This window comes from Ovis aries, chromosome 3 (genome assembly GCF_016772045.2).
Source record: "Ovis aries strain OAR_USU_Benz2616 breed Rambouillet chromosome 3, ARS-UI_Ramb_v3.0, whole genome shotgun sequence".
Taxonomy (NCBI): Eukaryota; Metazoa; Chordata; class Mammalia; order Artiodactyla; family Bovidae; genus Ovis; species Ovis aries.
Window position 1 is genome coordinate 138,379,816 of NC_056056.1, and position 14,199 is coordinate 138,394,014.

General features: G+C 41.2%; 1 protein-coding gene across 1 annotated transcript; it reads left to right on the plus strand.

Annotated features, from left to right (window-relative positions):
- Positions 1 to 11,641: 11,641 nt before the first annotated feature.
- On the plus strand, positions 11,642 to 13,896 carry LOC101106764 (olfactory receptor 10AD1-like). The gene is made up of 2 exons (XM_042247326.1): positions 11,642 to 11,670; positions 12,930 to 13,896. The coding sequence occupies exons 1-2, from the start codon at positions 11,642 to 11,644 to the stop codon at positions 13,894 to 13,896; spliced, it is 996 nt and encodes a 331-aa protein (XP_042103260.1).
- Positions 13,897 to 14,199: the final 303 nt, after the last annotated feature.

Sequence of the window (14,199 nt, forward strand, 5' to 3'; positions counted from 1 at the left end):
ATTCCCTACCCTATAAATGACCAGCTGGTTTGCAGCAGAATTCACTGGACCCCCTCGATGCCTGTGGATCCCTCCTCTGGGCCTGAGATCAACACAGGAAATGTTATCACCAGGATGTGCCAAAGTCAAAGGAGAAGGTCAGTAAACGTGCTCACTTCTCCAATGAAAGCTGACCCTGACTCTATCTATCCATCAGAGACAAACATCCCTGGCTCCCTCAGTGACCACTTGTGTTGAGATCACATCAGAATTCTGCACACAGTGGCCATGGAGGAGATGCCACAAATCTTGACTCCATTAACTTCCACCTTGCTCCTTTCTCTCTCTCTAGATACTTACCTCTGTCTACTTTTCCAACTCTCTCCAGCTGGTCTGTTCTCTGGATCTCTCCTCTAAATTTACATCAGGCTCTCAAAGACAGCCAATCAGGACTCCCAGCTCTGGATAAGGGGCAAATGTCTTAGGCGTGTCTGATGGGGCCCTTCTGTTTAGCAAAGCCCTGTCTGTCACCAGTTGCTGCAGAGGAGGAGACCATATTATCTCTAGGGTTACTTTTCCTCATTTCTTTGTTTTTTTTTCAACTTCCCTCTTCACACTTGTGCTTACTAGTGTCTTCTACTTATCTTACATTTTTCTTTCTTATTCTCTGGAAAAGGAAAGGCTTTTGATTCTAAATGACTCTCTTATAGAAATTATATAAAAGCTGAGGTTTACATTTTTTGCAAATGCCTTGTGGAGAAAAATTAAGAGAAAATGGGACTTAAATACATCAGGGGAAAAACCTGAGTTAAATGGACAGGACAGGGAGAAGCAGGAACCAGTAGGATGGATTACAAAGTGTGGGTGAGATCTCTTTCTCCAGGTTTCTGCAGGGCCAGTTTGGCTTCTTGGTGGGATGCTGGCCAAGTGTTTACAGTATTCCTTTTACATGTGAAATGAAACCACAGGGAGAGGGAGAGAAAACAGAGATCACAATTATGTGTATTTATTGTCCAATCTGTGCCAGCACTAATTATATATTATAGTTAATCCTCGTTTTATAGGGAAAAAAATTGAGAATCAACCAACTGCACATTATAGTAAGCAACAATAATATCAAGTCTGAATTTCTGATATGCCTGCCTCTAAAGACCCTTTGCTTTACCCTGTGCCTCCCTGCCTCCCTATAAAGTGATGAGATTAGGTTCCAGGCAAGGTTTCTTGTTTTGCTTCCTGTTTATGAATTTATTTATTTATTTTTGGCTGTGCTGGGTCTGTTGCGGCGTGGGATTTTCTCCAGTGGTGATAAGCGAGTTTCTCATTATGGTGGCTTCTCTAGTTGCCGAGTGAAGGCTCTAGGGCATGCAGGGTTCAATAGCTGGGGCATGGGGCTCAGTAGTTGCAGCTCTAGGGCACAAGCTCAATAGTGAAAGCACACGGGCTTAGTTGCTCTGCGGCATGTGAGATCTTCCCGAACCAGGGATTGAGCCTGTGTCTCCTGCATTGGCAGGCGGATTCTTTACCTCTGAGCCACCAAGGAAGGCTCCAGGCAACGTTTTTTCATCTCTAAATATGTAACTGTTCACCTCTTAAAATCATTTTATTTCTTAGTCTAAGAATCTCTCTGGGTTTCAACTCTACTCTCTCCTACTCTGTTGGTACATATCTTGCTCTCCCCCTTGCTTACTCTCTCTGTCTCATTATCTCTCACTTTTTCTTCCTCTTTACTCTCTTCTCAAAGCTAATTAGAGTCTCTGCAAATTTTTTCTTCACACACTTTAAGTAGCAAAACAGCTTAATGACATAGAATAGCTAAAGTTGTCTAATCCACTGATGTTCAATAATTCTCCTTGATTTTTAAGTTCTCCTTCCAGTTTCATATTCATTTGCCTTTAGACTTATACACAGTCCCTGAATGTTCAGAGAAATATCATTATGGATGCTTTATGTATAATTTCCTGTCTCTTTTCCTTGATTGTCTAGTTGTTTTACTCTTTAAGTCTCTGTACTGAAGGAAGGAAGCAACGAGTCTAGGGTGGTTTCATTATAGCTTGTAATGGAATGGTGAATTCACTTTAGGACTCAGCTGGAGAACGATTAGGGATGATGGAGGGAGATCAAGTCTCAGAAGATCCGGGCACTATCTGGAGTTACAACCTCAGCTATAAAGTGAAATGAAGGTTATTGTCAGTATTTCCATGATTTATGGTGACTCTCATTAGTGCAGATCAACACGAATGGTCTTCTAATAGAGTTTGTGACCTAAACTGATCTTTTGACATCACAGGGATCTGGGTCATCACAGACATCTGAAATGCCCAGCCACAGCACATTTATAACATTGGTCCAGGCCAGACCATCACTAAGGGATCCAGGTACTTCAGAGATCCTATTTTAGAAAGATATAGAAATATTGAAGTGGATCCAGTATCAAGGAGAAGGATGAAGCAAAAATAAAGCAGAAGACTGAGACAGTCAAGAGAATTTAGAATATTTCTGCAATTTAACTCAGTTGGATCTCTGTGGCAAGCCAGTTATTGGCAAGGCCCTCTGAGGAGCAAAAAGACTATTCAGTGTCCACCTTGCTTAAAAAAAGGGAAATGGGAAGAAACTTAAAATAGAAAAGAGGGGGAAAACAGGTAAGCCTATAGAAACACTTCTAAGTAAATCTGTAAGACATTGGGATGGGTGGCTAAATTGTAACAGAGTTACCAGCAGAGACCTCCAGGACTCACACTAAAGACTAGTTGTCCTTCCTTAAAAGTTATTTACATCTGCCCTCAGAATACCTCAATCCATATGCTTATGTCTGGATCCATATGCTTTTCCCTACACAACTTTATTAGATAATGGCAAAAATTTATTTCCTATTGTCTCCCAATGTGATTCCTAAATTCCTCAAAGTTCATGTAGATGTGTCAGTGAAAACCATGGAGTTCCAGAATTACACCTCCTATTTTAAAATCTTTAAAAATGCCATAATTCCAGGGCATTCCTAATAATATGTGAAACCAGCAGGGAAAACAGTTCTTCTTTTCTGACCAGTTAAGGACTTAGTAAGGGCCTGGCCTGTCTTTCTAATGACAGGTTAGTGCAATAGAATGCAGGGTCAAGGAGACCTGCAGAAGAGGGGCTCTGCTCTTACAAGGCCTTTCCAGTTTCTCTTCTTTCTGTACCTAGTGAACAGACCCACTGTAGTTTCCTCTCCCTCTGACATTCCTGCAGTGAGACACCACCCAACTGAGTATTATTTTGTTCTCTCCCTGTACCGGTAGGCAACAAATTCTTCCAAACAACCCATAATTGCGCATTCCCTCTGATCGCCAATTGTGGATGACGGCAGTCTCACTAACAAGGATCTCTGTAAACCCTGGTTGCCCTTCTATTTTAACAGGGCTAATTCTGCCCATGGGCAGAGGAGCCTGGCAGGCTACAGTCCACGGGGTCTCAAAAGAGTCAGACATGACTGAGCAACCAAACAATAACAACACAATTCAGGACTCATCCCTCATGGATTTCTGGGGCTTGTCATCCTGTCTATATTTTTGAATGATGAATGGCCCTCTATTGCATCTTTTAATCTGATTTCTAAATTCTGTTAGTTTTACTGTTCAGTAAAACAGTATATGTTCTCTCATTCTTAGTTAACAAAGAGAAATTGATTGGCCACTTTAGGGTGAACTACATATTCTCTGATCTGGAATTAGGAGGGTGGATGCCTTTGCCTTCTTCCTGCAGGCTGCCTTTGATCTAATCTTATTTGATTAGGAGAATTTTCAGAGATGGAAGAGGGAATACAAGCCCTATAAATCCTAAGAGCTGGCTTTTAGTTTCCAGCCTTGAGAAGCAAGGGAAATCTTCACTCGATCTTCAAATAAGCCCCGATTAGTTTACACTTTTTATTGTATATAATTGATTTCTAAATTATCGTGTATTGGCCATCATGGAATGGTTACCTCCAACTTATTCACACTTTATCAAATTGGGAGCAGGAATTTCCATCTTCCCTAATACAGACTGAAGAGAAACTGCCTTTTATCACAAAATGACATATCCACTAACAATTCAGTTTACTAAAAGAACATCTTTTTATGGCTATTTTCCACCTCTTAAGGTCTCCTCAAGTTTAGATGTAATTTCAGCATTATACCTGATGTGAAACATTTGAGGGTTAACTCGGGTTCTCAGGTTCTCACTTATAGTGACTATCTTTTCTTACCAAGGATGCCTTTCTCCAAGAACAACCTTCTTTAGTTTGTCAGTTGTTAGCAAATATTTTCTTGCATCTGGTATTTTCCTTTTTATTCACACTTTCCTGAGTATTTTATGATTTCATTACTCTTCAGATCCCCCAGTATTTTATTGAAGCTTGATTAGCACTCTTAACCATATGATATTATATTTAATTTATAAAATATGCCTGTCCTTAACTGTACTGTATACGCTACCAGAACTTAACAGTGCTTAAAAACTATATTTTTAATACGCAGATTCCATTTTTAAAAGATTTCAGGAACTTTGAGGATTGTTGTTCAGTCACTCAGTCGTGTCCAACTCTTTGCAACCCCATGGACAGCAGCAGGCCAGGCCTCCCTGTCCATCACCAACTCCCGGAGTTTACTCAAACTCATGTCCATTGAGTCGGTGATGCAATCCAACCATCTCATCCTCTGTCATCCCCTTCTCCTCCCACCTTCAATCTTTCCCAGCATCAGGGTCTTTTCAAATGAGTCAGTTCTTCACATCAGGTGGCCAAAGTATTTGAGTTTTAGCTCAGCATCAATCCTTCCAATGAATATTCAGGACTGATTTCCTTTAGGACGGACTGGTTGGATCTCTCTGCAGTCCAAGGGACTCTCAAGAGTCTTCTCCAACACCAGTGTTCAAAAGCATCAATTCTTTGCCACTCAGCTTTCTTTATAGTCCAACTCCCACATCCACACATGACTACTAGAAAAACCATAGCTTTGACTAGACAGACCTTTGTTGACAGAGTAATGTCTCTGCTTTTTAATATGCTGTTTAGGTTGGTCATAACTTTTCTTCCAAGGAGTAAGCGTCTTTTAATTTCATGGCTGCAGTCACCATCTGCTGTGATTTTGGAGCCCAAGAAAATAAAGTCTGTCACTGTTTCCATTGTCTCCCCATCTATTTGTCATGAAGTGATGGGACCAGATGCCATGATCTTCGTTTTCTGAATGTTGAGTTTTAAGCCAACTTTCTCACTCTCCTCTTTCACTTTCATCAAGAGGCTCTTTAGTTCCTCTTCACTTTCTGCCATAAGCGTGGTGTCATCTGCATATCTGAGGTTATTGAGATTTCTCCCGGCAATCTTGATTCCAGCTTGTGCTTCTTCCAGTCCAGCATTTGTCATGATGTGCTCTGCATATAAGTTAAATAAGCAGGGTGACAATATACAGCCTTGATGTACTCCTTTTCCAATTTGGAAAGTCTGTTGTTCCATGTCCAGTTCTAACTGTTGCTTCTTGACCTGCATATAGAGGTCCCAGGAGGTAGGTCAGGTGGTCTGGTATTCCCATTTCTTTAAGAATTTTCCACAGTTTGTTGTGATCCACACAGTCAGTCTTTGGCATAGTCAGTAAAGCAGAAGTAGATATTTTTCTGGAACTCTCTCACTTTTTTGATGATCCAACATGAGGATTACAGACACTTAAAAATATAAATGTCCTAATTAATATTTTTCATTTATGTAGTGACCTACAAAAGGAAACAGTAAATTAAAATTTGTTGAGCACTTTCATATTGCAGATATTCTATATGGTTTATGTGTATATTTTTATATAAATTATATATTTTTGATTGAATAATTTTCTCCTAATCTTCACAACTACACAGACAAATATAGTTTTCTTCATTTTACAGATGAGAAAACAGGTTTGTAGGAATTGATTTTTAAAGTTTTGTCATGGACAGCATTGAATAATGTAGAAAGTTGGAACTCAGATGATCATTTAGTCTATGATTCCTTCAACATACATATATTGAACACCTGCTATGTGTTAGGCAGTATCCCAGAAAACAAGGATGTAAAATCTCTGGAGTTACGGAGTTCAGGAACAAATGCAATTTCAAATAGGCTGATGTGGGAAGAGTTACTGAAGACTTCACTATGGCTGCAAGAGTTGAGACTGGTCTTGTCGGAGCAGTTTGTCAAATGGAGAAATATATATGAAGACTGAATTCCAAAAAGAGCACTAGTAGAGTCTTGGAGGCTTAGGAAATGACAGTGTATTTGGGAAACAAAAGTTGTAGCTGGACTGTAGAGTGTTCTATAGGGGAGCAGGGGAAGATAACAGTATTTAATTGCTCCGCAGGTAAAGAATCCACCTACAAGTGAAGGAGACAAAGGAGATGCAGGTTAAATCCCTGGGCCAGGGAAGATCCCTTGGAGGAGGAAATGGCAAACCACTCCAGTATTCTTGCCTGGAAAATTCCATGGATAGCGGACCCACAATGACTCAGACGTGACTGAGCACACGGCATGAAAATGGCAATATAATATGGAGATTAGAAAGGGGATGGAAAGTGACTTCATGGTTTCTGAACCATGGGGTTCAGTTAATATTGTTAACTAAGGAGGAGATTAAGACAAAGAGCCACGGATGCTCCTGGGGCACTGATAACTGTGCAGACTTCTCTCTATTCTTTATCTTTCACTAGACCAAATCTAAACCAGACTTCCACTGAAAAATTCTCAAAACTCTTAAATGCAGAACAATAGCTTAAATGCCCTTGTGAGACAGGAATTTCCTCTAGCTACCATTTCTGGTTTTCCTGACCTTGAAAGAAATTGAAAGCCACTGCCTACCATAGCAATGGGCTTCCCTGATAGCTCAGTTGGTAAAGAATCCACCTGCAATGCAGGAGACCCCAGTTCAATTCCTGGGTTGGGAAGATCCCCTGGAGAAGAGATAGGCTACCCACTCCAGTATTCTTGGGCTTCCTTTGTGGCTCAGTTGGTAAAGAATCCACCTGCAATGTGGGAGACCTAGGTTCAATCCCTGGGTTGGGAAGATCCCCTGGAAAAGGGAAAGGCTACCCACTCCAGTATTCTGGCCTAGAATCCATGGGTCGCAAAGAGTCAGACACGACTGAGCCACTTTCACTTCAGTTCACTTCACCATAGCAGTATTCCCCAGGATGGACCTCCTTAAGTGCCTTGAAGCTCCCTTTTAGTGTTGTTGGGTTTTTTTTTTCCCCTTCACCACCTCCTGCCAATTCCACTCACGATAAAAAAAATGTTAGTATTCCCTCAGGGTAAGTTCTGGTTACTCATATGGCCAGAGGCACTGCCTCCCTGGTGATTCAGAATATCATCTTTCAAACCTATGTCATTAATATTGCTGCTGTTGTTGCTGCTATTTAGTTACTTATTGCACTCTCTTCCCATCCCAACTCAGTTCTCTGTGCTCTTGGGTCAGTTTATTCTCCTTTTCATCGTGATGGAAAGACTGGAGTATAGACCTGGAGAAAATCAACAAGGAGGCTTCTTGGCTACTTTAGGCATTGAGGGTTTTGTAGGCTTTAAGCTACTGAGTAGCCCAAGGAAAAAAAAAAAAAAAACTTACCAAGTAGTCCACCTCAAACATGAGACCTAGCATTCCTCAACAGAGTTGGGAGCCAAAACCCCAGATAATATGAACTGCCTGGACTTCTTTGAGCTATCTTGGGGGTAGCTATAATCTCAAAAGGTCACTGGCAGTGGAATTGGGTGGTCAACAATCACTCACCCACTCTCCATAGGAGACACTTTTGAGGAAACAATTCTGCAAGATAAAAGAATATGTTCATATTCAGCTTAAAGAAGACAAGTCTACAGGACTTTAGTGACTTGAAATCTCTAAATCACAAGTTTCCACCCTTTGTGAGTTCCAGTTGCTTTTGATTAAACTGTGGACTTTCCAAGGAAATAGCTCTCACACACACACTATTTCCTATAACATTTCAGAGATGCATGGACATTCTGAAACATCTACTGATTCCCCTGGGTCCATGAACCCAAGTATGAATATATTTACCTAAACAGTTTTCGCCTAGAAGACATTTTTCTGCTTTAAGGTCACCCTTATGGCAGCAAGTGAAGAGGAACTAAAAAGCCTCTTGATGAAAGTGAAAGCGGAGAGTGAAAAAGTTGGCTTAAAGCTCAACATTCAGAAAACTAAGATCATGGCATCTGGTCCCATCACTTCATGGCAAATAGATGGGGAAACAGTGGAAACAGTGTCAGACTTTATTTGGGGGGGGGGGACCTAAATCACAGCAGATGGTGATTGCAGCCATGAAATTAAAAGATGCTTACTCCTTGGAAGGAAAGTTATGACCAACCTAGATAGCATGTTCAAAAGCAGAGACATTACTTTGCCAACAAAGGTCCGTCTAGTCAAGGCTATGGTTTTCCAGTGGTCATGTATGGATGTGAGAGTTGGACTGTGAAGAAAACAGAGCGCCAAAGAATTGATGCCTTTGAACACTGGTGTTGGAGAAGACTCTTGAGAGTCCCTTGGACTGCAAGGAGATCCAGCCAGTCCATTCTAAAGGAGATCAGCCCTGGGTGTTCTTTGGAAGGAATGATGCTAAAGCTGAAACTCTAGTACTTTGGCCACCTCATGCGAAGAGTTGACTCATTGGAAAAGACTCTGATGCTGGGAGGGATTGGGGGCAGAAGGAGAAGGGGACAACAGAGGATGAGATGGCTGGATGGCATCACCGACTCGATGGACATGAGTTTGGGTGAACTCCAGAAGTTGGTGATGGACAGGGAGGCCTGGCATGCTGCAATTCATGGGGTTGCAGAGTCGGACACGACTGAGCAACTGAACTGAACTGAAGGTCACAAAATGAGTAATCTAAAAATCAAAGAACTATAGTATGCAGAAGAAGGACCAGGCTTCAAGCTGTCTAAGATCTGAAATTACTAGAGAGACATTTTATTTAAAGCAAACCTGCAAAAAACAGAGGCTGAAGCTTTCTAAGAGAAGAACTTAACATGATTTTAAACAAGGCTGGTGAATTCCTTTACAACATGAGTGAACCAACCTCATCCCTAAAACAAACATACTCTACAGAATAAATAAGCAATACAATGCTCTATTATATTTTCTTTCCTGTAGTTATAAAATGATAGGAAGGCAACAGAAACATACTGGCTTAATTGTTGAATTATTCAAAAGTGTCCTGGCCCCTCTGTAAAAATGACAGGAATCAGAGTCTTACTCTATAATGAGACATTTTCCCACCAGTCTAGTCTACAGTAGTACATTTTGTTCACTGTGCTCCTGTGGTCATGGAATATAGACATCTCTCAATTCACCAGCACTGTTCTTTGAGAATTCAACATGTGTGTTTGTCAGCAGAATTCCTCACTCTCTCAGGATTTGTCAAACACCACTGCGGCTCACTTTCTTTTTGTTATAACAGCTCTATCACACTTCTTTGCTTAAAATTTTATTTCCATGTATGTGATAATATTACTAATAACTGGACTTTGATGGGGTCCAATAAGTAACACTACTCCCTCCTTTACTTCTTAATCAATTGAGAAATAAGGTAGCACCTGAATATGGGGAGTAAAATATCAACTTTATTAATACCAATATAGAAATTTGAGCAATTGGACTTACTAATGCAGAAACACAGTTAGACAGACTTATTTCCTTGTGCTGGCAGCTACAACACTGCCTCCCCAAACAGAGGTGGAACCTGCCCTTAAGAAGGTTACTTACTCCAAAGGGGAAGTCTAGAGGAAAGAGACAGACGCATGTGCTTGGCTTTCCTTCTAAAATCAGATAACCACTCCATCTCCCCTCCATGAGATGGTGTGAATGAAGGAAGAGGGAAAGGTCAGGGGTATGTTGCTACGATAGTTTCATTCATGTGGAAGGAAACATCAGCAATATGGAAGCTGTTATTCCTCACACACCCCTAACCATGCACTCTCTTGCCCCATTAAGTCTTTGTTTAACCAGGGATAGTGGTGTATTAAGACAATCCCATTTCTACCTTCATGTGGCTGCTCCTCTGATGTAGGTTCTTCAATGAGATTAAATCACATCATTAAATTACAATAATAAACTTGAGGTTTAAATGTGCTGGTGGGTGTAAACTATTTGATAAACTAGTGTTAATTTAAATGAGATTACAGACCTCCAGTCTTTACATAAGAAACCCAAGGAATTATGAGTGGTTATTTAATCTCTACACACTTGGCAAAAGAAAATCCCATGATCCTCTTCTGGTCTAACAAGGAAATCTCACAAGTATGTGTATGTTTTAGAAAACAAAGAGATACTGATCTATATATTACCATGGCCATAATTAAGACTTACCAATCAAAATACATTTTAGAGGTTCAAGATTACCTTTATAGCACATAGCAACAATTTCTGATGTCCAGTCTTGGAAAATTCTTTGCTAGAAATAATATTTGCAAGGACATCTTTTATGTTATAGAATAACATGAGCTTATTTGAAGCTAAAGGAGAATTTAGCTTTATTTTCCTGCTGGTATTTCTTCAACTGTTAATAGTTATAAAAAAATGTGATTTCAAATCAAGGTGCTAGAATTCAGTTAGTTATCACAGACAAAATTAAAAACCTTAAGAAAGTAAAAATAAACACTATAAAAAAGTGAGAACAATATAGGCTTACTAATAAGTGGAATACATGAAATGTAAAGTTTCTCACCTATTCTATAAAGTGCAGTACACACATAACTTAGTGCCTGCATGCTAAGTTGCTTCAGTTGTGTCTAACTCTTTGCAACCCTATGGACTGTAGCCTTCCAGGCTCCTCTGTCCATGGGATTCACCAGGGAAGAATACTGGAGTAAGTTGCCATACCCTCCTCCAGGGATCTTCCCAACCCAGGGATCAAACCTGCGTCTCTTTTGTCCCCTGAATTGTCAGGTAGGTTCTTTACCACTAGCCCCACCTGGGAAGCCTACATAACTTAAGGATATTATTTAAATAAACATTAATCACCCATGGTATAGATGACAGAGAACTGACAAGGCCATCATACAAAACTTATCTTCCAGAGTGGCCCACCAGGTCAGACCATTCTCTCTGGACAAATTCTTCATGAGTTTCTCTGTTATTTGTCACAGTAATTCAATGACAAACATCATTACCAGCCGAGCAACAGAATGAGGTAGGATGTGATATTCAAGATATTATTGTCGAATTTACTTATACAAATGTTTGATTGGTTAACTCGTGACTAATTCTTGTAGTTAACAAGACACCAGGTATCACAGAATATTCTAACGAACAAGCCACAAATAAACATTTGTACTCCTGCAAATCATAATGATTCCATAGGCTGAATTTCAGTTTCTTCTTGTCTGAAGTGTAGCTCACTTACTTCACTTGCCCAGACTCTGACCTTAGTTTCAACAAGTCCACTATGCCCAGGATTTAAAGCTACTTCTTGGATTTAACAATTCTTTATGCCCCTCCCTACTCATTCTGGGCCCCCAAGAGAGGAATTTCTAGGGGATCATTCAAAGCAGCTATAATGGGAATGGCCTACTGCCCAAACACTGCCTGGACCCGTCAGGAAACACCTACAGGGATTCCAAGAAAGAAGTGGCAGTAATGGCATAGGTATGTTTTAAAATTAAGTTAGGTACCTGAAAGAAGACATGGAGAGCAGAGAGAAGTTCAACCGGAGGTAGCTCAATGACAGATACCCACCACCAGAGATGAGAAAGAGAGAGGAAGAAGAACAGAGTGAGAAATGGAATAAGTGGAAAACCATGGGAAAGACAAAAAGAGGGGAGAAATTGAGAGAGTGTATAAAAGGGAATGGAAGAAGAGAAAATGAAGAAGAGTGACTGGCAGAACTGAATATTGAGAACAAATACACTGTCCATAAAAATCTGAAAGATTTGTCCAATGTATCCTAACTCCAAAACAGGATGAAAAGTAGGAGATATTTAATATGAACATAATGACTTCCTAAAAATCGCAGTGAGAGTAGAGCCTGAGAATTCTGGATGCTCGTTCTCTGATAACAGAGAAAAGAACAAGATTTACTCTCTATTAGTAAAGGGACAGCTTGAAGTTGTCTGAACATCTATCCAAAACGATTGAATTTGTGCCCTGCTCAGAACTTCCCTGTTTTCAGGGGGATGGTTGGATCCTTTTACCCAGTTATGTATTGCCCTAAATTCCCACCCCAGCAGGAAAACTGTCTCCTATTAGGAAGCATGCCAGAGCTCACTACCAGGCCCATCTCCAGCATGCCTGGCATGGGTGGTTAACGCAACAGCAGCAACCACCAGGAACCTGAGACTGGAAAGAAGTAGGATGATTGGGAAGAGCTGAGTATGATGTTTCAAGTTATGCTAATCATTCTCATCTAAGGGATAATCCTGAGAGTTGGCATATTTTTATTTTCTCTAAAAATTCAACCCATTCATTGTTTTAAATAGAAAGTATACTTGAGCTTTTTCCTTTCCTAGAAAAATACATCTTCAAATGTCTCTCAAGTGCATCTTCAATATGATCTATGAACTAACAGCTACCATCCCCTCCTCTGAAATACTCCACTCCTCTGTTTGGCATGGGTTCTAGAAAACTATCTTGTTTTTTCACCTCAATTTGATTAAACGCTAACCCTTCCACATCAAAGATATTGGAACAGACACATGACTTGAGCCTGAGTAAATTAGAATAAAGTATAACCACCCCTGCCTTAATTTTTGATATTATGATTCCATGGAGGCGACTACGGTGACCCTGGCATTTTCACTGCCCTATAACATTGCCAATTACATAATGTTTACTTAAGTTACAAAACATTTACCACCACTCATTCATCTTTTATATTACATCCACTAATATTAGGTGGGTTTCTATACTCAAGTGAGTACCTTGCATTACTCTACAGCTGTCTCTCTTGTGCTTTCTCTGTCCCTCCTCCTCAAGTGGATCCACACCAGTGGACCTAAGGAATGGCAGCACCGTGACTGAGTTTATCCTCGTGGGCTTTGAGCAGAGCTCCCCACCCACTCAGGCATTGCTCTTTGCCCTCTTCCTAGCCCTCTACAGCCTTGCCATGGCCATGAATGGCCTCATCATCTTCATCACCTGGACAGACCCCAGGCTCAGCAGCCCCATGTACTTCTTTCTTGGCCACCTGTCCTTCCTGGATGTCTGCTTCATCACCACCACCATCCCACACATGCTGATCCACCTGACAGTGAAGAACCATACTGTCTCCTTTGTTGCTTGCATCACCCAGATGTACTTGGTCTTCTGTGTGGGTGTGGCTGAGTGCATCCTCTTGGCTTTCATGGCCTATGACCGTTATGTTGCTATCTGCCACCCACTTAGCTATGCCCAGATCATGAGCCGGCAGGTCTGTGTGAGCCTGGTGAGTACAGCCTGGTCCTTTGGGTTGATCAATCGCATCCTGCTTGAGTATATGTCATTCCGGAATCCCTTCTGCAGAGACAGCCACATAGAAAACTTCTTCTGTGAGGCCCCCATAGTGATTTCTCTCTCCTGTGGAAATCCCCAGTTTAGTCTGAAAGTCATCTTTGCCGATGCCATTGTGGTGCTGCTCAGCCCCATGGTGCTCATCGTCATCTCCTATGCCCGCATCCTGGCCTCCATCCTGGGCAGGAACTCCTCCTCTGGTCGAGGCAAGACCTTCTCTACTTGTGCCTCCCATCTGACCGTGGTCATTTTTCTCTATACCTCGGCCATGTTCTCTTACATGAACCCCCGCAGCACACACGGTCCTGACGAAGACAAGCCTTTCTCCCTCCTCTACACCATCATCACCCCCATGTGCAACCCCGTCATCTACAGTTTCCGAAACAAAGAAATGAAGGGGGCCATGGTGAGAGCCCTTGGGAGGAGCAGCCTTTCCCAGGCAGAGTCTGTCTAGTGGGAAGATGCCTGGAGAGGCAGCTTCCTCCTCCAGTCCCGAGAGCTGGATAACTTTCCTGTGCTGAGAGGCTCCAGGAAAGAGCATTCATAGGTTTCTTTGCACCAGCATCAGGCCTGGAAGATCCTATTGATATTTAATGCTCATCTATCTGATGTACCTTTAAACACTGTGTTCTCTTGGACCTTTTTCAGGAGACTTGGAGACCTTCCTGAGTAATTTTCTTCTAAGTTCTCACAACAGGATCTATAACACATGAGCACACTTAATTCCATTTCATTTTCTTTGCATAGCACTTTTATA